At 33.6% G+C, this 25,144-nt stretch overlaps 1 protein-coding gene across 1 annotated transcript; it reads left to right on the top strand.

The window, feature by feature from the left end:
* The first annotated feature begins 633 nt into the window (after positions 1–633).
* On the top strand, positions 634–16,323 carry LOC127698199 (mediator of RNA polymerase II transcription subunit 29-like). The gene is made up of 4 exons (XM_052201554.1): positions 634–773; positions 9,040–9,098; positions 11,398–11,482; positions 16,035–16,323. The coding sequence occupies exons 1-4, from the start codon at positions 645–647 to the stop codon at positions 16,242–16,244; spliced, it is 483 nt and encodes a 160-aa protein (XP_052057514.1). The 5' UTR covers positions 634–644; the 3' UTR covers positions 16,245–16,323.
* The last annotated feature ends 8,821 nt before the right edge of the window (positions 16,324–25,144 follow it).

Below are 25,144 nucleotides of genomic sequence, written 5' to 3'. Positions count from 1 at the left end.
CGAAAGTGGTCTATTAGATGAGTCGATTGAATAGACAGCTATTATTCAATCGTTATTGATCGTGTCATTCGTGATGAATGGGATTTTTTACAATTTTTTACGAATTGATTGAATAGACAATATGAATTCAACTGATGTCGAATTAATCGATTGTCCGTCTGCTGTACCTTAATGTACTAGTAAAACCTTGGACTAATATATCAATTTATCTATTAGTCCCAAAGCAAAACACATTATTTGACCCATATGTTCTATTTTTAGCCACAATGGTATATATATATATATATATGTACATATATATATATATATGTCTTTGACGTAACTGATAATTTGGCCGAACATTTTCATATTGAAAATTCTCCTTCAGTAATTAAGGAGGGGCTAATCAATTTAATAATAAATATTTGATTTGATTACCAGAATAGCGTTCTGTTGTTTTTAAATACTTCAATGAAATGATTATTTTGAGAAAAAAAATCAGATATATTTTTTATTAACAATCCCTACGCATGCAAACAGTACGTAATCTCTAATGCTAAAAAGTTGAAGCTGTATATATACCAGAAGAAGAATATAAGGCCGTTGTTGCGCTATATTTTCAACAGTGTTTTGCTGGTTTGTGGTTAAAATAAATTAAAATTAACATGGCTTCAAATGTCACACTGTCACTGCAATCTCAACAAATTAGTCAACATCAGCAGCCACCCCAACCAAGTGATTTAGATGCAATACACAATAAACAACTTATCCCTCAGTTGAGAGAGTCACTAGCTGTATGTATTATAAAGCAAATGTTTGCCAATAAATGAGTGTGATGACTTATTTTTGAAACATTCTAATTTCTAAATTCTAGTAGGTTAGGGAAAATCCTCACAAATGCTATTTTACCCAAAACCAGGTATCATTTTCATTTTTGACAAGCTCAAGAAATGACTCATGACTTTCAAAAAGAGTGTAATAACGTGTGCCATGCATTTTTGCTCAGAAAATCATACATAATCATGATAATTACCTAATGTAAACAGACTACTGTAGGTGTTTTTGGAAAGATTAGAACTATATTGTACCATGTCTTTCCTTAGGCACCGGCCTCCCAAACAAGAAGAAGCACATGTTAGCTACTAAATCTACAAAGTGTATACACACTGAAATATAGTTCCTATAATTCTCATGTCTGTGTACATATGCAAATACATGACATATGAACTGTGAAACATGTCGGTCACATCTTTGAAGCAGTTCATTGAAATATGTAAGTCTTTAAAAGTTTTGTAAATTTGCAGGCTATTTTAATCGGGTAAGATTAATGATACAATACCATGAATACCGCGAGTATGATTGACAACTGCCATGATCACCAAACAATTAGAGAAAAGATGGGGCCTTAATTACAACATACCACCTTGATCATATTGATCAAATTACTAATCATCCTCAGTCTTACATAATTAAACAGACCCTTCATTATAGGTCTCAATACATAAATACTAGACCTCATTTTTAGCTCACCTGGGCCGAAGGGCCAAGTGAGCTTTTCTCATCACTTGGCGTCCGTCGTCCGTCATCATCGTCCGTCATCGTCGTTAACTTTTTACATTTTGAACTTCTTCTAGAGAACCACTGAATGGAATGAAACCAAACATGGCATGAATGTTCCTTATGAGGTACTGACCAAGTGTTGTTACTTTGTAGTGGATCCATCATCCAAGATGGCCGCCAGCGGGGGACTTAGTTTAACATAGGACCCTATGGGAAATGTATACAAATGTCTTCTTTTAGAGAACCACTGATTGAAATGAAACCAAACATGGCATGAATGTTCCTTATGAGGTGCTGACCAAGTGTTGTTACTTTGAAGCTGATCCATTATCCAAGATGGCCGCCAGCGGGGGACTTAGTTTAACATAGGACCCTATGGGAAATACATACAAATGTCTTCTTTTAGAGAACCACTGAATGGAATGAAACCAAACATGGTATGAATGTTCCTTATGAGGTGCTGACCAAGTGTTGTTACTTTGAAGCTGATCCATAATCCAAGATGGCCGCCAGCGGGGGACTTAGTTTAACATGGGACCCTATGGGAAATACATACAAACGTCTTCTTTTAGAGAACCACTGAATGGAATGAAACCAAACATGGCAGGAATGTTCCTTATGAGGTGCTGACCAAGTGTTGTTACTATGAAGCCGATCCATAATCTAAGATGGCCCCCAGCGGAGGACTTAGTTTAACATAGGACCCTATAAGAAATACATACAAATGTTTTCTTTTAGAGAACCATTATATGGAATGAAACCAAACATGGCATGCATGTTCCTTTTGAGGTGCTGACCGAGTGTTGTTACTTTGAAGCTGATCCTTCATCCATGATGGCTGCCAGATGGGGACAATGTTTAACAAAGGACCCTATGGACAATACATACAAATGTCTTCTTTTAGAGAACCACATACTGAATGGATTGAAACCAAACATGGCAAGAATGTTCCTTATGAGGTGCTGACTAAGTTTTGTTACTTTGAAGCTGATCCTTCATCCATGATGGCCGCCAATGGGGGGACTTCCTTTAACATAAGACCCTATGGGAAATACATACAAATGCTTCTTCTAGAGGTGCACTGAATGGAATGAAACCAAAACATGGCATAAATGTTTCTTATGAGGTGCTGATGAAGTGTTGCTACTTTGTTGCCGATTTACTGTTCAAGATGGCCACCAGGATTTTTTATTAAATTACAGGACCAATATTAAACCAAATTTGGCCTCACTCATTATTAGGGTATCTGTTATGATTTTAATCTATTTTTACATGATTTCCAAAACCAAAGTAGAATCAGGTGAGCGACACAGGCTCTTGAGAGCCTCTGGTTGAATACACAAATGTATACATATATAGAAATGATAGATTTATTCACTGCCTATTACTTTTGATCTAAACTACATAAAGTGATTCTATAAATTATGTCTAATAGATAAATGATTAAGGATTTACAAGATCTTTTTTTTTCAAAAGTAAAGAAAAAATCTGAAATCTAGATATAAAAAAGGTATTCATCATTAAATAGAAATAAGAAGATGTGGTATGAGTGCCAATGAGACAACTCTCCATCCAAGTCACAATGTGTAAAAGTCTATATTTTACTTGATAAATCTGTGCAATCCTCATCTGTGATTAATAAATAATTAAGGTTACACTAATCAGTTATTGGCTTGAAACAGTAAGTAAAATTAAAAAACTCTTAACCTGAGCAATCAGAATTTGTTTTAGTTTATTCCCCATCAAATGTCTTTTAACAATATTAGTCATTTGACTATGGGAAGTGTATTATTGCAATAAAGAATGAATCCCCATTTCAATAACATATGTTTTTTAATTTGTTTATGTTGAAAAAGTACATTTCCAATGCCCTTTTCTGGAAAAAAATTAAATTATAAATTGAATTCAAATACACTCTACAATTTTATCTTCAGTGACATATAATCATGATAATTGTTTTCAAAATCAATAAGCAATTCTTAGAGGAGAAAAATAGTATACCTATGTTTCAACTTACAAAATGCCCTACACAATCTTTTTTAGATTAATTTTGGAGACAATATAGATCTTAGTTTCAAGTCTATCTGTTGGTCCCATGTCCTACAAGGATAATTGATAAACTTTATTAGAAGAATCTATATTTGGTAATTCCTTCTGTTTCTAAAGATAAAACGTGAAAGGTGAAACATGCAACAGGGAAGATTATTTGGTTAAGATATGAAATTATAGTTTAAACAAAATTGTTGTGCAAATTAAGGGACCAGCTATCATTGATTCACATTTAGTTCATTTTATCGACTGAAAAAGTGCTTATCCTTCTGACGACCTGCAGGTAATGCAATTGTAAACAATAGTGTTATATTAATGTTCTTATTTGTCCACACCATACCTATGATTTGAAATTATTCAAACTACTCTCCCAATCTTTCCATGAGTGATTTCCATTACTTTGATTTTATCAGACCCCCTTAGCACTTGTCTCTGAAAAAATAACCTATTTACCTTAATTTAACACAAGGAACCCAATTGCTCATTGAGATATTGATATATGAACTTTCGTAACATATTGATTCTGCAGTTGTCCATCCAACTAATCTTGTTATTTCGTTACTCTACATTAAATTATCTACAAAATGGTGTAGGACATGCCTATTACTGTTGTCAGAGTTACAGTTTTATTGAAATTGATCATCAGCCTGTTCGATGGACCCTCAGTATAAAACCAAACAAGAAACAACCATATTAAGTTGATAAAATCAGGTTCTGCATTGATGTATATTCATTATGCCCCCGCCGTAGCGGAGGGTGCATTAAGTTTTACCCTTGTCTGTCTGTACGTCCGTACGTCCCAAAATTGGTTTCCGTTCTCTAACTTTAGTTTGCCTCACCAAAATATTATGAAACTTATCCACAATGTTTATTACCACAAAACACAGATCAAGTTTGAGTTTTGGTGGTGTCACTTTCACCGTTCTTAAGTTGTGCCCCTTTACAAATGGAAAAATTGCTGAAATATTAGTTTTTATACGACCGCAAAAATTTTTTTGTGTCGTATAATGCTATGATGCAGTCGTCATCTGAAGACACAATTGGTTTCCGGACAATAACTTTAGTTTAAGTGAATGGATCTCTATGAAATTTTACCAAAAGGTTCAATACTTCTAAAGGAAGGTTGGGATTGATTTTAGGGGTTATGGTACCAACAGTTTAGGAATTAGGGGCCAAAAATGGGCAAAAAAACAAGCATTCCCAATTACTATTGTTTGAGTAATCTTTTTTTCTATAGATGTTTATTAATTAATTGATTAGATCATTGCCAGCTTACATAATAAGTATATGGTATAAATGTCCTAGGACTACTATCTAGTCCTGGGTAATAAAATTGAGGGTTTACATCCATAAGACAACGTCCCACAATACGTAAAATGGGTATAATTTTGTGTTTCCATTTTGTAGATGTTTTTCCAATCGAGTACTCGAGTATCGCTCGGTAAATCCAACAAGTACTCGATTAGTAAATCTTCACAGAGTTGACATCCCGAATAAATACAAATCTTTTAACAATCTTTTAACCAATTTCAATGGGATTAATTTAAAGTCTTTAATTTTTGGGGGTTCTAACCTTGTATTACTTTTTTGGATATCGGGCCCCATTTTTAAATTGGTCTACAGAGGTCAAAAGGGTCAAAAATTAAACTTTGTTTGATTTCATCAAAAACTGAATTATTGCGGCTGTATGATATGCTGAATCTTATTGTGCATTTAGATTATTTTTTTTGGGGCCCTGTTTTCAAATTAGTCCATATTCTGGTTTGAAGGGTTCAAAATTAAACTGAGTTGTTTGATTTCAACTAAAATTAAATTTTTGGTGATTTTTTATATGCTAAATCTAACCATGTTGTTAGATTTTGGATATCAGACCGTTCTAGGTAAATTAAATGGATCACTTCAAATATTTAAGATCTTTGACCGCATTTATTTTATGTCAGAAACCTATATTATGTCAAAAATTTGATCACAATCCAAATTCAGACAGTATCAAGCTTGAATATTGTGTCCAAACTTGCCCCAACTGTACAGGGTTATACCTCTGCGTTCGTATCAGGCTGCGCTCAGCGAAGCATTTTATTGTTCTCTAAATTTAGTTTGCCTCAACCAAATGTTATGAAACTTATGCACAATGCTAATTACCACAATACTCAGATCCAGTCTGAATTTTGTTGGCGTGACTTTTACCGCTCTAAGAGTTATGCCCCTTTACAAATCTCATAATTGCTGAAATATTTGTTTCTGTTCTCTAACTTTAGTTTGCCTCAACCAAATTTTATGAAACTTATGCACAATGCTAATTACCACAAAACACAGATAGAGGTTGAATTTTGGTGGCGTCACTTCTACTGTTCTAGAGTTATGCCCCTTTAAAAATGGAAAAATTGCTGAATTTTTTGTTTCTGTTCTATAATTTAAGTTTACTTCAACTAAATGTTATGAAACTTGTAAACAATGCTTATTACCACAAAACTCAGATTAAGTTCAAATTTGGGTAGTGTCACTTTTACAGTTCTTGAGTTATGGCCCTTTATAACGTTATATGCAAGCGGGGGCATCATCTGTGTCCCATGGACACATTCCCCATTTATTTTTTAATTGCAATCACTTTGTCTGGCTGTTCATTGGTTCCTTCATCCTATTTACCAATATTTTAGTAACACTTTTCTCAGAAACTGCTACACAGAATGACTTCATACATGTATTTGGTCAGCAGCTTGACAGTAATGAGTTGTAACGTGTGAGCACTTTTCATTTGACAGTTACCCACTTCCTGTTTGCAGATACATTGAATTTTTCAACATGTTCAATATGTTGAATGAACTTAAAAAATGTTGTCACATTTTTCTCTTTTTCTCAAAAACAACTGAACCGAAGGACTTTATTTGTGGTCAGCAGATTAACAGTGATGAGTTGTAAAGTATGTGGGCTATTTAGATCTGCCAGACACATGCTTCATGTATTCTGATACTTTGAATTACAAGTGGGGGTATGCTTAGCACTACAACACATGTAGTCTTGTTTTTATACGACCGCAAAAATTTTTGCGGTCGTATATTGGTATGACGTTGGCGTCGTCGTCGTCTTCCGGCGTCGTCCGAAGACACATTGGTTTTCGCACTCTAACTTTAGTTTAAGTGTATGGATCTGTATGAAATTTTACCATAAGGTTCAATACAACAAAAGGAAGGTTGGGATTGATTTTGTGGGTTATGGTACCAACAGTTAAGGAATTAGGGGCCAAAAATAAGCATTTTTGTAACTTCCAGACATAACTTGTGTGTTAGTGTATGGATCTCTCTGACATTGTACCACAAGGTTCCATATCACACAGGGAATGCTGGGATTGATTTTGGGGGTAATTGCCTCAAAATATTAGGAATTAGGGGCCAAAAAAGGGGCAAAAAACAAGCATTTTTCTAGTTTCATGACAATAACTTGTTTGTAAGTGTATGGATCTTTCTGAAATTGTACTACAAGGTTCCATATCACAAAGGGAAAGATGGAATTGAGTTTGGGGGTAATTGCCCAAAACGTTTAGGAATAAGGGGCCAAAAAGGGGCCAAAAATAAGCATTTTTCTAGTTTCAAGACAATAACTTGTGTGTTAGTGTATGGATCTCTCTGACATTGTACCACAAGGTTCCATATCACACAGGGAATGCTGGGATTGATTTTGGGGGTAATTGCCTCAAAATATTAGGAATTAGGGACCAAAAAAGGGGCAAAAAACAAGCATTTTTCTAGTTACATGACAATAACTTGTGTGTAAGTGTATGGATCTTTCTGAAATTGTACTACAAGGTTCCATATCACAAAGGGAAAGCTGGGTTTGAGTTTGGGGGTAATTGCCCTAAAAGTTTAGGAATTTGGGGCCAAAAAGTGGCCAAAAAACACATTTTTCTAGTTTCCAGACAATAACTTGTGTTCAAGTGTATGGATCTCTCTGAAATTGTACTGCAAGGTACCATACCTCAAAGGGAAGGCTGGGATTGAGTTAGGGGGTGATGAATCATAAGGGGGTTCAAAAAATTTGGGGGGGGAGATTTTTTTTTTTTTTCCTTTTTTTTCTTTTTTTCCTTTTTTTTTTTCTTTTAAAATTTTCCATTTTAAGTTGGTTATTTCTGATTTATATTTAAAAGCAAATAATAATGATATGGTAGGAGATACATTCCAAACAGGATGTGTAAATTATTATATAATAAGTATTGTGCAATAGCAAGAAATTTTCTACTGCACATTATTGCACAATAGCAAGAAATCTTCAATTGCACAGTATTGCGCAATAGCAAGAAATCTTCAATTGCACAGTATTGCGCAATAGCAAGAAATATCCAATAGCACAATATTGCGCAATATCAAGAAATTGTCAATTGTACAGTATTGCGCAATAGCAAGAAATATTCAATAGCACAGTATTGTGCAAAAAAAGATACTTCGTATAAATTGCTTATTTCTTGACTAATTTCAATGGGGTTTTTGGGCCCCGATTTTAAATTGGTCCACATTGAGGTCCAAAGGGTCCAAAATTAAACTTTGTTTGATTTCATCAAAAATTGAATTATTGGGGTTCTTTGATATGCTGAATCTAACCGTGTATTTAGATTCTTAATTTTTGGTTCCGTGTTTAAATTGGTCTACATTAAGGTCCAAAGGGTCCAAAATTAAACTTAGTTTGATTTTAACAAAAATTGAATTCTTAGGGTGCTTTGATATGCTGAATCTAAACATGTATTTAGATTTTTGATTATGGGCCCAGTTTTCAAGTTGGTCCAAATCGGGGTCCAAAATTAAACTTTGTTTGATTTCAACAAAAAATGAATATATGGGGTTCTTTGATATGCTGAATCTAACCATGTATTTAGATTTTTGATTTTTGGGCCCCGTTATCAACTTTGTTCACATTGAGGTCAAAAGGGTCCAAAATTAAACTTTGTTTGATTTCATCAAAAATTGAATTCTTGGGGTTCTTTGATATGCTGAATCTAACCATGTATTTAGATTTTGGATATTGGACCATAATAGGTGAATGTCCAATTTAAAAATTTTTAAGTTCTTAGACCACATTCATTCTGTGTCAGAAACCTATGCTGTGTCAAATATTTAATCACAATCCAAATTCAGAGCTGTATCAAGCTTGAATGTTGTGTCCATACTTGCCCCAACTGTTCAGGGTTCGACCTCTGCGGTCGTATCAAGCAGCGCCCTGCGGAGCATTTTATTAAATTTGTGAGAAGTAAATTCCTGCTGTAACTAAAAACTGCACTGATCTCTGATAGAGTGCACAAATAACATATATGTTTCACTAAGTTTGCATAAAAATAAAGTCTATCATAGTTCTTTAATAATGATCAAGTTTAAAAGTTGTATAAAGTGAACATTTTTATTACTGTTCATTTGTTAAAACATGACTGAGATGGCTATTTATTCATTTTATATATATTTTTTTCAGAATTTAATGAAAATTGCTGGCCAATTACTACACCAGAATGCCACCACAGATGACTCTTTGTAAGTACACACTGTATATCGATCTCAGATTTGTTTGTAGAAGAAATGTTGATTGTTAAGTATGACTATAGATATACTATAGTTTGCATTGCTTATTTGCACATGTATGTTTGAAAAGAAATATATCACTGGCTGTTTTTTTCTTCTTCTATAAGATGAAGAAATCAAGATTATAGGTACATGTATCCAATTGATCATGTTAATATTGCCTCGCAAAAAAAAAAGAAATATAAACCCTGTGCTAAAGACATCTCAACCCCTTGCTGTTGTATGAGAACAAGTAGAACTATGAGCTATTACTCACTAATGATACCCTTGCTTTAAATATTCTGTAAATATGAAGATCAAAAGCAATGGATAATGTAGGGCACATTATAACAAGTTCACATGACACCTGATAACAAATTTCAGGAAGCTCTTATATGTAGTTCCTTAGAAAAATGCTAGAAAATTCCATACCTGTTCATGACCATTATGTGTTAAGAGTATGCAAGTATTTGGTAAACAGAAACCTGATGAGCAGTGAATTTGAAACACTCTCACACAATAAAGCATGTTGACATGATCCTGATGAAAAAAATCAAGTAGCTCTTATTTGAAGTTTCCTAAAAAAATGTGATGAAAATTTCATATGTGGCCATTTTGTGTTCGGTGAACAGGCAGTTGATGAAGGATAAAACTGAAAACACATTAAACAGTACAGCATGCTCACATAAAGCTCTGATTACCTTTGAAAAATGAGATGGACAGACAGACAGATGGGTAAAACAGTATACGCCTCATTTTGGAGCGGGAGTATAATAACAAAAAATTAAAATGATGATGAAAATTGCTATTGTATGACTAAAACTTCTGTGGGTGGTTAAGGATATAGTATTAGATCTATCACATCTTGTTTTGCCAATTAAAGCCATTGAATAAAATCATTATCTGTCAATTATTTTTGGAAATAATTGAGAAATGACAATTATGAAATGCATAGCATTTAACAAATTCATGAATCACTTAAGTTAAGATGTAATAAAAAAATGCATGGTCAGTAATTATACTATTGAATTCTGTAATACATTTTATTTGGTTGTCAACTAACTTATTAGAATCATAACAACCATTATTGTAACATTACTTCCGGCGAACCACATGAACCGCCGAATTTGTACTTCACTGTTTGATTTCATATGTAATATTGTCCTGAAGACGCCATGCTTGATGGCAAAACATGTCGACCAGAATAAACTCTTACCATGTGGTAATTGATGGGTGTTGTCTTTATTATCGTGTTTTTTACTTATCTAGTGAAAGACAACTGTGAATACCTTTCGGTATCCACCCACTATTACCCAACCGCACGATTACTACTTCAGGTGTTGGTTCACCAATATAAATTCAAGTTTATTAGAATCTTGTTAGGTGGAGGATAAAACTTAATGTCCCTACTGTAACACCTAATCTCTATGTTTTAAATCTTATTAATGCAGTAGGTAAAATTGAGAATGGAAATGGGGAATGTGTCAAAGAGACAACAACCTGACCAAAGAGCAGAAAAACAGCCAAAGGCCACCAATGGGTCTTCAACACAGCGACAAAATCCTGCACCTGGAGGCAGGTGTCAGCTGGCCCCTAAACAAAAATGTGTACTAGTTCAGTGAAAATGGATGAAACTAATTTTAGGAACTTTTATGTGCAAAACATTTATATTTAATCGTTTTCGAAAGAAAAATCGGTTATTGATTTGGGGATGTACAGCAAGCGGGTGGCTACCAAACAGTGTCCGTTCATTTACATGAAAACGCTTTGATGAAATTTTTCAAATTTTGATATGTTGTTTCCTGTGACTAAATGTAGGTCAAGTTCAATTTTCACGACTTCAGCTTTTCTCGTTCTTGAATTTTGGACCCATTTAGAAACCAGAAATTTACTTATTATGTGATTGAGTTATTTCCCTTTGAACAGAAATTGTTTTAAGTAATAAGTAGTTCATCAAAAATTGTATTTTTGGGGTTCTTTGATAACTTGATTCTAACAACGTACTTAGATTTTGGATATTGGACCATAATAGGTAAATGTCCAATTTCAAATTTTTCAGTTCTTTGACCACATTTATTTTGTGTCACAAACCTATGCTGTATCAAATATTCAATCACAATCCAAATTCAGAGCTGTTTTAAGCTTAAATGTTGTGTCCATACTTGCTCAACTGTTCAGGGTTCCACCTCTGCAGGAAAATCCGGTTTGCTGTCACTCTGACAGCCTCTTGTTTACTGTATGAACTAATTTAATGATTTTTTGTAATTTTCAGAAAATCGATAGAAGGTCAGCAACAAAGACTTGAAAGAACTCTTGAAGAATTTTACTCAATATGTGATCAATTGGAAGTTAATCTAGTAAGTTGTGGAATATTCATGAAACCTATTTGTCTGACTTAAAATTCAGCAATCACTTTTACTTTTAATGAAGCAATTATAATAACAATTAAATGTCTGTTGAGAAATCTGAGGACAAAATATATAATATTATTTATAAATGATAAATATTACAAATTACAATATCATGTCTATCTTGTAGGTGTAATACCACCATTGATTTTCCCCTATTAGTCTTTGTTAAATTTGCACTTTTCAAAAAATTGTGCAGAATTTATCTCTCTTTCAAATAAAGAAATACTTGGCATGAGTAAAGTCTTATCCTGTCCAGTACTATAGAAAAAATTTCACATAACATTTCATTGCATACAAGAAAATAACCATCACTGGAAGTTAACCAATCAAATTTTCCCCTTTTATTAACCTGTGTACAAGCTTTAGTAACCATGCATGTAACCTCAAGTTCTCAAAATATTCTATAGAAACCCCAAATAAAAAAATAATGGTACTTTTGAATACCCAAGATATATGTTTATGACCCAGAAATGTTTTACTGCAATGAAATGTAGGATTAATTACCTACAACTGTCAAATTCAAGGGAATATTTTTTTTCAACCTATTTTTGTATGCAACCGGATGTGACGTACTCTGATTTGATGGTATTACACCTTGTAAAGTTGTTAATGGATTTAGCAGACAATCAAGACTTAGCATCGACACAAAAAAATTGCTGTAGGACCAAATCATAATATTAACCTAAAGACAACTCTTACAATGGTCCTGACTTGGGACAGAGACATAAACATGTGACAGGATTAAAAGGGTTTTTTACCACTCAACCCTTTCCTTAAAAGTACATAGAATAACATTGTCTGCTATTATATCTGAATTCTTTTGTTTTTAAATAAATTTGATGTCTTCAGAAGATCTTTTATAGTCTGTTTTAATTTATTCACATTCTTTCTAGACTTAAATGGGAGATTTAAAGTTGAACATTTTGTATAGACACTCATTATAAAGAAAAACAGGAATTTGTTAAAATTTCTACCAGGTTCTATCTTGGAATATCTATCTAGCATGTCGGTCAGCTTTGAGCATGTTGAGCTTGCTGTCAGTAAATGCAAATAAAAAAACTTTTCTCATGTTGGGCTTTTTATAGCCAACTATATGGTATGGGTTTTTCTTAATGTCGAAGGCCCTACTATTGCATATAATTGCTTACAACCACTTTATTTGAACTTTTGGGGGATAGTTGTCACATTGGCAATCATACCACATTTGCTTATTTTTATATAGTATTTATGTGCCTGTCCCAAATCAGGAACCTCAATAGTGTTTGTCTTGTGTCATAAATTTTATTTGTTATTCAGAGAATTTGGTGTTGATGGCAATTTTGACTGTTTCTTTTTTATTCACAACTTTATAGACTCAGGACATTTAAGAGCCAGGAGTCAGTTTCACAAAAAAACTTACGACTAAGATTAATCATAAGTCATGAACAATTCAGTATACTTACGATCAATCTTAGTCGTAAGTTTTTTGTGAAACCGACTCCTGACTTATTGTATAGACACCTGTCTATTGTAAAGACTGTATATTGACATTAAGATTTCATTTTTATACGACCGCAAAATTATATTGGTATGACGTCGGTGTCGTCGTCGACATTGTACCATAAGGTTCCATATCACAAAGGGAATGCTGGAATTGATTTTGGGGGTAATTGCCCCAAATTTTAGTAATTAGGGGCCAAAAAAGGGGCAAAAAAGTTTCATGACAATAACTTGTGTGTAAGTGTATGGATCTTTCTGAAATTGTACTACAAGGTTCCATATCACAAAGGGAAAGCTGGAATTGAGTTTGGAAGTAATTGCCCAAAACGTTTAGGAATAAGGGGCCAAAAATAAGCATTTTTCTAGTTTCCAGACAATAACTTGTGTTCAAGTGTATGGATCTTTCTGAAATTGTACTGCAAGGTACCATACCACAAAGGGAAGGCTGGGATTGATTTTGGGGGTAATTGCCTCAAAATTTTAGGAATTAGGTGACAAAAAGGGGTAAAAAACAAGCATTTTTATACGCCTGTCAATTTTTGACGGGACGTATTATGGTATACAAATGTCCAGTGTCCGTTTGTCTGTCTGTCCGTCTTTTTATACGCCCGTCAATTTTTAACGGGACGTATTATGGTATACAAATGTCCGGTGTCCGTCCGTCTGTCTGTCCGGCGTAAACATGTCGCACCGTAACTTGAGAATGACTTATCCAAATTTCATGAAACTTAACATAGTTGTTTCTTATGATGGTCAAACGATCTGTATACTTTTTGGTGAAAATATGATTAAAACTTTTTGAGTTACGGGACTTAGTAACTAAAACAGGTGTGTGTTTTTTTTCACATGTCGCGCCGTATCTCAAAAACAATTTATGATTATTGCTTAAAACTTTACACACTTCTTAGTTATATTAATCTTAAATCTGTGTACTTTTTGGTGATGATGCAAAATTTTATTTTAGAGATATTGAGTATTTTGTTAAAAAAGTTTGTTAAAAAAGGGGGAGGGATTTTCACATGTCGCGCCGTATCTCAAAAACAGTTTATGATTATTGCTTAAAACTTTACACACTTCTTTGTTATATTAACCTTAAGATCTGTATACTTTTTGGTGATGATTCAAAATTTTATTTTTGAGTTATTGAGTATTTTATAAAAAAAGGGGGAAGTGTTTTTTCACATGTCGCACCGTATCTCAAAAAACGATTTATGATTATCGCTTAAAATTTTACACACTTCTTAGTTTTATTAATCTAAAGATCTGTATACTTTTTGATTTTGATTCAAAATTTTATTTAAGAGATATTTAGTTTTTTGAAAAAAAAAGGGGGTTTTCGCATGTCACGCCGTATGTCAGAAACTATTTATGCTTATTGCATAAAAATTCAAACACAAGACGACGGGCGTATCATGCGCTCATTGCGCAGCTGTTTATTCTAGTTTCAGGACAATAACTTGTGTGTAAGTGTATGGATCTTTATGAAATTGTACTACAAGGTTCCATATCACAGAGTGAAAGCTGGGTTTGAGTTTGGGGGTAATTGCCCTAAACATTTAGGAATTTGGGGCCAAAAAGGGGCCAAAAAACAAGCATTTTTGTCGAGCCTTTGACTTTTGTAGAAAAAGTGAGACATAGCGATCCTACATTCCGTCGGCATCGGCGGCGTCCACAAATATTCACTCTATGGTTAAAGTTTTTGAAATTTTAATAACTTTCTTAAACTATCCTGGATTTCTACCAAACTTGGACAGAAGCTTGTTTATGATCATAAGAAAGTATCCAGAAGTAAATTTTGTTAAAAAAAAAATTCCTGTTTTTCCGTATTTTACTTATAAATGGACTTAGTTTTTCTGCCAGTTAACATTACATTCACTCTGTGGTTAAAGTTTTTAAAATTTTAATAAGTTTCTCAAACTATCCTGGATTTCTACCAAACTTGGACAGAAGCTTGTTTATGATCATAAGATAGTATCCAGAATTAAATTTAAAAAAAAAAAATCCTGTTTTTCCGTATTTTACTTATAAATGGACTTAGTTTTTCTGCCAGGAAACATTACATTCACTCTGTGGTTAATTTTTTTTTTAAATTTTAATAACTTTCTTAAACTATCCTGGATTTGTACCAAACTTGGACTGAAGCTTGTTTATGATCATAAGATAGTATCCAGAAGTAAATTTTGTAAAAAAAAAATTCCTGTTTTTTCGTATTTTACTTATAAATGGACTTAGTTTTTCTGCCAGGAAACATTACATTCACTCTGTGGTTAAAGTTTTTTAAAATTTTAATAACTTTCTTAAACTATCCTGGATTTGTACCAAACATGGACAGAAGTTTGTTTATGATCAAAAGCTAGTATCTAGAAGGAAATTTTTGTTAAAATTTTGTACTTGTTTATCCATATTTTACTTATAAATGGACTTAGTTTTTCTTCCAGTTAACATTACATACAGTCTGAAGTTAAATTTTTTAAAACATTTATTAGATTCATAAACTATCCTGGATTTTTACCAAACTTGAACAGAAGCTTCTTACAATAAAAAAAGTGTATCGAGATTAACAGCAAAAGTAGGCGAGACACTGTTCTTAGACGGTGACCACATTCATTCTGTGTCAGAAACCTATGCTGTGTCAAATATTTAATCACAATCAAAATTCAGAGCTGTATCAAGCTTGAATGTTGTATCCATACTTGCCCCAACTGGTCAGGGTTCGACCTCTGCGGTCGTATCAAGCTGCATCCAGCGGAGCATTTTATTAATTTTTGTTGATAAGTTGCTGTCTAATTGATATATATCTCACATCTCCTTTTATTCATAAAAACTATTCATATCACCATTGATCACTAGGTACTGAATTAAAGAAATAGGAACAACTGAAACTTTGACTCTACTGAGCAAAATGGACACTGCATAAATATAAATATGCCATTAAACAATATCAGCAGAGAAAATGTGTTTGTTGTAAAACATTTTCTGTAAATGGATTTTGACTCAAATATGTATAAACTTTTTTCAGAGGTTGAATTTAGAAAGTGTACAACAGAATGCTGACAGTTCCAAGTTTTTGCCATTGCAAGTAAATGTACCCAAAGACAACAACCAGCTTCCCGAGGGACAATCTTTACAATATTCACAATATTTACAAATTACAAAACAACAGATCAGCTGTGCAAAGGAAGTTCATGACCTTTTGTTAAAGTTTTCGAAGAAGGTGACTGACAGATGAGATCATACAATATTTTGGAATGTTTTAGATTCTTCATTTTCCTTCATTTTTACATAATAAAATGCATAAATAAAGAAAACATTGTGTTCATATTCTAACTAAATTTCCTTATAAATGTATATGGTTTTATTGCTTTAAATGCAAAAATTCCAGAAAGTAAGATATAGGTGTTATATTTCTGGTGTCAGAAATTGTGTAAGTTTTTGAAAAGGACCACTTGTGAATTAGTCTTTTATACCTGTAAGTATTTGTATAAGTTTGCTGTATTTCCAGGGGACTTACTAGACCCCCGCTCCATCAAGTTACAGTGACTTTGCAACTTTTGCAAAGTTTACATGTTAATTTGTGATTAAGAACCACAAATGATAAATCAGTAATATATTGAATGCACTCACAATAGTATCAGATAATCTAATTTCTTGATTTAGTCAATTTGGTTTCAATGCTCTAAAATGCTTTAGATTTATTCCCTTAACTTTGGTCTAGATTGTACCTGATGAAAGTTATTCCAGAAACACATACTGTGCACACGATAAACAATTAGCTCTCCTGGTTTGTAATACCATATGAGTTATTGCCAACACTTGATGTCCATTGTCCTCATCCATTAACTTTTCACATTTTCATTTTCTTCACTGAAATCGTTTGGCCAAATATGGCAGAATTAATTAATTTATTGCAGGGACATAGTTCTCATTGAAATTTACATGGATATTTTGTCTCGCCTTGAAGGAGTCAAAAAGCGACACTTAGGTATGCTGTTTCCCGCGGCAGCGTTGTACACAAAGTATTAGTTTGTGATTAGGTCAGATTATGTGGAACCACTAGTGGTAGGTCAATGATTTGGTATGCAGTTGTATTAGCATTAGCACATCACATTTCCCTGGAGATTATTTGGCTCACCCCCTCAGTCATGGTCTATTGACTTCAAAACTTTTGCTTACTTAACATGTAATATTTTGTGATTAGGTCAGTTCAAAGGGACCCGCTAGTGGTTATTCAATGTATTTGGTATGCAGTTAGTTGTATTAGCATTGGCACATCACATTTCCGTGGAGATTGTTTTGTCCCACCCCCTCAGTCAGTGTCTATTGATTTTGAATGTTTGCATAGTTTACATGTTTAAATTTGTGATTAGATCAGTTTAAGAGGAACAACTAATGTTAAGTTAATGATAGTATTAGCATTTGAAGTCTCCTTTTTCATGGAGATTATTTGGCCCCATCCCCTATCAAGGTTCAATGACTTTGAAACTTATGCACTGTTTACAAATTAAAGTTTGTGTTTAGGTTAGTATTAAGGGAACCACTTTTGATAAGTCAATGGTATTTGGTATGCAGTTTTATTAGCATTGGCATTTCTCATTTCAATGGCTATTATTTGTTCCTGCACCTTAAGTCATGGTTCATTGACTTTGAATGTTTTGCATAGTTTATAAAAAGTCTATATGTTTAAATATTGCCATTTGGACTCAATATTTGCATTATACTATCAAAATAGCGAAAAGGCGAGACATATCTCTGTGTCAACAGTTTATTTACCCAACTTTGTAGGTCCTCCTAAATTCTCATTTTGGTCTGATTAAAAGAAAAAACATGGTTGCAAGAGACAATTTTTAATTCTGATTGGCAGATTTTCCCATATCACCTTTTTAGCTCACCGGGGCCCGAAGGGCCCCATGTGAGCTTATGCCATCATTTGGCGTCCGGCGTCTGTCGTCGTCGTCTGTCGTCGTAAACTATTTCAAAAATCTTCTCTGACTACTGGGCCAAATACCTTCAAACTTTAATTAAATGTTCTTTAGGGTATCTAGTTTATAAATTGTATCCGAAGTTTTGATCCATCGACAAACATGGCCGCCATGGCTAAAAATAGAACATAGGGGTCAAATGCAGTTTTTGGCTTATATCTCAAAAACTAAAGCTTTTAGAGCAAATCTGACATGGGGTAAAATTGTTCAGTTGGTCAAGATCTATCAGCTCTGAAATTTTCAGACGAATCAAACAACCCATTGTTGGGTTGCTGCCACCGAATTGGTAGTTTTAACAAAATTTTGCAGTTTTTTGTTATTATTTTGAATATTATTATAGATATATATAAACTGTAAGAAGCAATAATGTTCAGCAAAGTAAGATCTACAAAAAAGTTAATATGACCATAATTGTCAATTGACCCCTTAAGGAGTTATTGCCCTTTAAAGACAATTTTACACAATTTGTTCATCAAGTTTGCTAACATTTAAAAATCTTCTCCTCTGAAATGCAGGTGAGCGATTCAGGCTCATGAGAGCCTCTTGTTATCTCATCTGACCCGGCTTTTTTCATCATTTTGCGTCTGTTAACTTTTACAAAAATCTTATCCTCTGAAACTATGGTCCAATTGGACCAAAATTGGTCACAATCATCCTTGGGGTATCTAGTTTAAAAAATGTGTCCCATTACCCCGCTGCCAACCAATTTGGCTGACATGGCTAAAAATAGAACATAGGGATAAAATGCTAGTTTTGTCTTATCATCTTGAAAACTGCTGTAGATAAAGAAAATCTGATGGCAAAAATGTACTGAATGTAAGATCTAACTTCTGTCTGATTACATCAACACTGTCAGATGACTTCTTGTACGAGTTATTGCCCTAAAATGATGAATTACCAATTTTTATACGACCACAAAAAATTTTTTGCGATCATATAATGGTATGATGTCGTCGTCGTCTGCGTCATCGACCCTAGAGACATTGGTTTCCAGACAATAACTTAAGTTTAAGTTAATGGACCTCTATGAAATTTTTATGCCCCCGCCCTAGCGGAGGGGGCATTAAGTTTTACCCTTGTCCGTCTGTACGTACGTCCCAAAGTTGGTTTCCGTTCTCTTACTTTAGTTTGCCTCAACCAAATGTTATGAAACTTATACACAATGCTTATTACCACTAAATACAGATCAAGTTTGAATTTTGGTGGCGTCACTTTTACCGTTCTAGAGTTATGCCCTTTACAAATGGAAAAATTGCTGAATTTTTCATTTTTTTTCTAAATATCAAGTATTTTTAAAATTGGAGTTATCTATCTTTGTCCATGATTATAGTTGAATTTACTACAATCAATGCTTTATACAATGCAATGTTTAATTTTACCTTCCACTGAAAAATTAAAGCAATTTTTACCCTTCATTTCTAAAAATATTTTAAAGTCTTCTTTGAAAATTGGAGTTATCTTTCTTTGTGCATAATGGTAGTTGAATCAACTACAACCAATGCTTTATACAATGCAATATTCAATTTTACTTCCTACTGATAAATTAAAGCAATCTTTACCATTCCGTGCTTACAAGCACTTTGATTACTGTTCTAGAGTTATGCCCATTTACAAATGAAAAAATTGCTGAATTTTTCATTTCCGTTCTCTAACTTGAGTTTGTCTTAAATTAATGTAATGAAATGTATATATAATGCTTGTTACCACAAAACTCAGTTTAATGTTTTGTTTCCGTTTTCTAACTTTAGTTTGCCTCAACCAAATGTTAAGAAACTTATACACAATGCGTATTACTACATAATACAGATTAAGTACGAAATTTTGTGGCGACACTTTTACCATTCTTGAGTTATGTTCCTTTATAAACATAAAAATTGCTGAATTTTTCGTTTCCGTTCTCTAACTTTAGTTTGTCTCAACCAAATGTTATAAAACTTATACACAACCATTCAAGAGTTATGCGTATTTACAAATGGAAAAATTCCTGAATTTTTAGTTTCTGTTCTCTACTTAAGTTAGCCTCAACCAAATGTTATGAGACTTACACACAATGCTTAGTACCACAAAACTCAGATCAAGTTTAAATTTGGGTAGCGTCACTTTTACCGTTCTTCAGTTATGTCCCTTTATAACTATATCATCCGGATATGCAAGCGGGGGAATCATCTGTGTCCACATGTGGACACTATCCACATTTATTTAAGAAGGTTCAATACCACAAAAGGAAAGTTGGGATTGATTTTGGGGATGATGGTCCCAACCGTTTAGGAATTAGGGGCCCAAAACAAACATTTTTCTAGTTTCAGGATAATAACTTAAGTATAAGTATTTCGATTGCTCTGAAATTGTACAACAATGTTTAATACCACAGGTAGAAGGTTGGGATTCATATTAGGGGTTATGGGGCAAACAGTTTAGGAATTAAGGGCCTAAAAGGAGCCAAAGACAACAATTTTTGTAGTTTCCAGACAATAACTTGTGTGTAAGTGTATGGATCTCTCTGATATTGTACCATAAGGTTCCATATCACATAGGGAAGGCTGGGATTGAGTTTGGGGGTAATTGCCTCAATTATGTAGGAATAAGGGGCCAAAAACATGCATTATTCTAGTTTCCAAACAATAACTTGTGTTAGATGTGTATGGATCACTCTGAAATTGTACTACAAGGTTCCATACTACAAAGGAAAGAATTGGATCGAGTCTTGGGGTAATTGCTCCAATGGGGGATTCCAAAAGTCGCGTGGGGGGGGGGTCCAATTTTTTTAAGGAATTCATGTTTTTTTCAAAAATTTTCAAATTTCAAATTTTGTAAAAGATTCAAGAAGTAATCTTCAATTGAACAGTATTGCGCAATAGATTTTTAAGATCTTTTACCACATTTATTTTGTGTCAGAAACCTATATTATGTCAAAAATTTGATCACAATCAAAATTCAGACAGTATCAAGCTTGAATATTATATCAAAATTTTCTCCAACTGTTTAGGGCTCGACCTCTGCGGTCGTATCAGGCTGCTCTCAGCGAAGCATTTTATTTTTTCATATTTGTCACTTTCTTGAAAGATAGAAACTTTTAATAGCAAAACGATCAGCAAGGCAAGATCTACAAATGATTCAACAAGGTGTAAATTGTCAGTTGACTTCTGAGTGGAGTGATTGCCATTTAATTACGACGTCTACCAATTGTATGTGTTTTTGCATTGTTGAAAACTATAATAGATAGATAGAAACTTTAAATAGCAAAAATGATCAGCAAGACAAGATCTACAAACGTGTCAAATATGGCTGAAATTGTCAGTTGACTCCTTATTGGAATTTTTGCCCATAAATGATTATTTTTACCAATCTTCTGTGTTTTTGCCTGTAATTTTGAAAACTATAATAGATGTATAGAAACTTTAAAAAGCAAAAATGATCAGCAAGACAAGATCTACAAATAAGTTGATAATGGTGAAATAGTTTGTGACTCTTTTTAGCAGTTATTGCACTTATTAAAATGACAATTTTTACCTTTTTTTTTTTTTTTTTTGCATATTTTGCTGTTTATCTTGAAAACTGTAAATAGATAGATAGAAATCTAAATATTAAAAATGATAAACAAGACATGATCAACAAATAAGTGAACATGGCCAAATTTTCAGTGAACTCCTTTTAAGAGTTATTGCCCTTAAATGATGATTTTGTTTACCATGTTTCTGCATATTATCTTAAAATTTTTAATACATAGATAGAAACTTTAAGTGCAAAAATGATCAGCAGGACAAGATCTACAAATACATCAACATGAATGAAATTATCAGTTTGCTCCTTATTAAGAGTTATTGTCCTTTAATGATGATCTTTTACCTAGAAGTGTTGATTGTTGAAGATGCAGGTGAGCGACACAGGCTCTTTAGAGCCTCTAGTTTGAAACTACAAGGCTTAAAGAATTTGAAACTTTACAGAATTGATGATATGAAGTCTATTTTAACCGTGATCAATCAGCATTGGTGGCACATAGTTCCTGTTGAAATCCTATGGTAAATTATATTTTCATTATTTTCTATGAACTAACCAAACATATCAGGAAAAATGCATTGAAGGTCCTCAAACTATTCTCACTTGGTTCTGATTGGACAAAAAAGTATGACTGCCAGAGACAAACTTGTATTCTAATTGATAAATTTTCAAAAATAGTCTCTGTAACTACAAGGTGAAATGGTATGAAACTCATCTTCAAACAAGCAGATATACATGGTGGCATATAGTTCTCATGGAAACCATAGCTGAAAAGTAGAAGAAAACCAACAACAATCATAGTCCAATATAAGCAAACAACACCATGGCCAAAAAGAAAAGCAATGATAAGACAAAAAACTATGACAAAACATTACACAGAAAACTAAGGATTCAGCAACTCAAACCCTACCAAAAACTGATGGGGAAACTCAGGTCTTCGAAAAGGGTCATGAATTTCTGCTTCACTAGTGATGTCCATTGTGTTACTCTTTTTTAAATCAAGTATGGCAGGATTGTTGTATTAAAAGGCCTCTGCAAATTACTTCCACTTGCTTCTAATAAGACAAAAACATGTCAAACAGAAGGCAATCTTTAAATTTGATTGGCAATTTTTTCAGAAGTCATATTTGAAACTACAAGGCAAAATGATTTTTTTCAATTTTGATTGATGATTTGAAGACTCATGTTCTGTTTAATTGGTTGCAAACATGGTGGCAGTGATGGCTTATAGTTCCTGTTGAAATTCTCTCGGAAATCACATTTTTACATTTTCTATGAACTACATTGCAAATTGTTTTCCAATCTTTGTATGTTAAATGTTATTGAAGGTTTCTACAAACTATTTTCGTTTTGGTCCCGATTGGGCGAATAATGTGGCTGCCAGAGACTATTTTGACAATTTTGTTCGATTAATGATTCAGAGCCCCTCAATAAACTATACTGATTTAATGATGATCGAATGTCAAACAAGGCAGCATATGAGCACACCGTTCCATTGAAACTTTGGAAAATCACGTTCATCTTTTTCTCTGAAACCACTAGGTTTGATCTGGGAACAGTATGTCAATATATATGTTCCTGGTTTGATGTGAAAAACATTTGACAGGAATTATATATAAAAGTACCTCTACAAATTATCCTCATTTTGGTTTTGATGGGATAAGAGGCAAACATTGATTCTGATTCGCCAATTTTCAAAACAACTTCTCTGAAAATACAAGCGGAATTGTTTACAACGTTACAGGACAGATTATTGGGAGTCCGTCTACAATACAAGTGATTCTCATTTAATTCTGATTTGTTGGCAAACATCTCCTTATTTTTATATAGTGTTATTGTACATAGTTCCAATTGAAATCTTACAGGAAATCACATCTTATAAATTTCCATGAAACTATATACACGACCAATTTTAACCAACCTTGGCAGGATTGATTTATCAAAGGTCTTTTACAAATTATCCTCATTTGGTTCTGGTCAGAAGATAAACGTGGCAGTCAAAACCTCTAACTTCAAGGTCAAATTTATGGGAAATTTCATAGATTTGATGATTGGGAAACCCTCTACATACTTTCCTCGTTTAATGTTACTCGAGTTGTAAACATAGCTGCGTTGGTGGCACATAGTTTCAACTGAAACCATGAAAATCACATGTTCATCTCTGAAACCACTACGCCAATGGTAAACGATTATTTGGCTGGAATAATATATAGAAGGACCTCCACAAATAATCCTCTTTGGTATCAATGGGATCGGAAACGCTACCGCCAGAGACAGTCCGAATCCTGATTGACCGATTTTCAAAAATCTTCTCTACAAAAACTAACGGCCTAATTTATAGCAAAACAGTTTACGAAAAAAAAAGATATGACAGACATGAACCAACGACAACCACTGAACTTGCTACACTGAGGCTCCTGACTTGGGACAGGCACATAAAGAATGTGGCGGAGTTAAACATGTTATGATGTATGATGCATGAATGATATACCCTCTACAAGCCACGTGTGTTACTGTAGATATATATGAGGGGCCTGATGGTTTATTTTCGTTCTTCGTGATCGGCGCATTTTCGCTATCGTGATCCGTTTTTCTACAGATTTATTTTTTTTTATATTTTCGTGATCCGTGATCATGGAAATTTATTTTCTGTGAATCGTGACTGACAAAAAAATCAACTCGTGAATCGTGATGAGACCCCCCCCCCCCCATCAGGCCCCTCATATATAGAATGATGATCTTAAGAAATATTGCAATGAGGTATTTAGAACCAGCGTTGTCAATCAGATGTGGATTCTTAAAAATTCTAAAGATCTACTCCAAAATATCCAATCACAATCTTTACAATTTTGCAGTAATATCAAAACCTTGATGTTTCTACTCTTTCCACTGCTATTCCTAATGCTCAATTGAAAGATCGACTTCATTAAACAGCTTTTTCTATAAATATGGGAAAAAGTAGATACAAATTCCCAGTTTTACGTCGTGAAAAATTTACTTTTCGAAAACCACACTGATTCCCACAACAAATGCATTGAAGATGATATTATAAAAAATGCTGGACTTTTTGATAAGCAAAATATTTGTTGAGTTAGGTGTATTGATATTTCAGCAGACAGAGCAGACAGTCGGTATTCCAATGAAAACTAGTTGTGCACCACTACTGTCCGACTTGTATTTGTACTCATATGAATCAGAATTCATACAGAACCTTCTCAAAGTCAAAAAGAAGAAACATCTTGATAAGTTTTTTAATTTCACATTCAGATATACTTTTTCACATTCAAAATCTCACATTTCAATGAGTGCCCACACCTCATATATCCCAGTGAACTTGAGATTAATGATACTACCGAAAGTAGAATGTCTGCTTCATATATTGATCTTTTCCTCGATATTGATACAGATGGACGACTCCAAACTAAAGTCTATGACAAACGTAATGATGTCGTCTTTCCAATTGTCAACTTCCCCTTTCTCAGCAGTAAAAACCCTCTGCTCCATCGTATGGCGTTTACATGTCTCAGTTAGTACGTTACGCTTGTGCATGTTCACACTATACGGACTTCGTTTAGAGTAGTGTGCTCTATACACAAAAACTGCTCCAAAAGAGTTATGAGGAAAAACGTCTGAAATCGACACTACATAATTG

Source organism: Mytilus californianus, unplaced genomic scaffold (genome assembly GCF_021869535.1).
Source record: "Mytilus californianus isolate M0D057914Y unplaced genomic scaffold, xbMytCali1.0.p SCAF_4, whole genome shotgun sequence".
Taxonomy (NCBI): Eukaryota; Metazoa; Mollusca; class Bivalvia; order Mytilida; family Mytilidae; genus Mytilus; species Mytilus californianus.
The sequence above is the reverse complement of the archived record's forward strand: the minus strand, read 5'-3'. Positions and strand labels throughout refer to the sequence as shown.

Excerpts from the sequence above, each read along its gene's own strand:
- LOC127698199 (XM_052201554.1), top strand. The coding sequence starts at position 645 with ATGGCTTCAAATGTCACACTGTCACTGCAATCTCAACAAATTAGTCAA. Across the intron at positions 774-9,039 it reads AGTTGAGAGAGTCACTAGCT|AATTTAATGAAAATTGCTGG; the intron begins GTATGTATTATA and ends TATTTTTTTCAG. Across the intron at positions 11,483-16,034 it reads ATCAATTGGAAGTTAATCTA|AGGTTGAATTTAGAAAGTGT; the intron begins GTAAGTTGTGGA and ends AACTTTTTTCAG.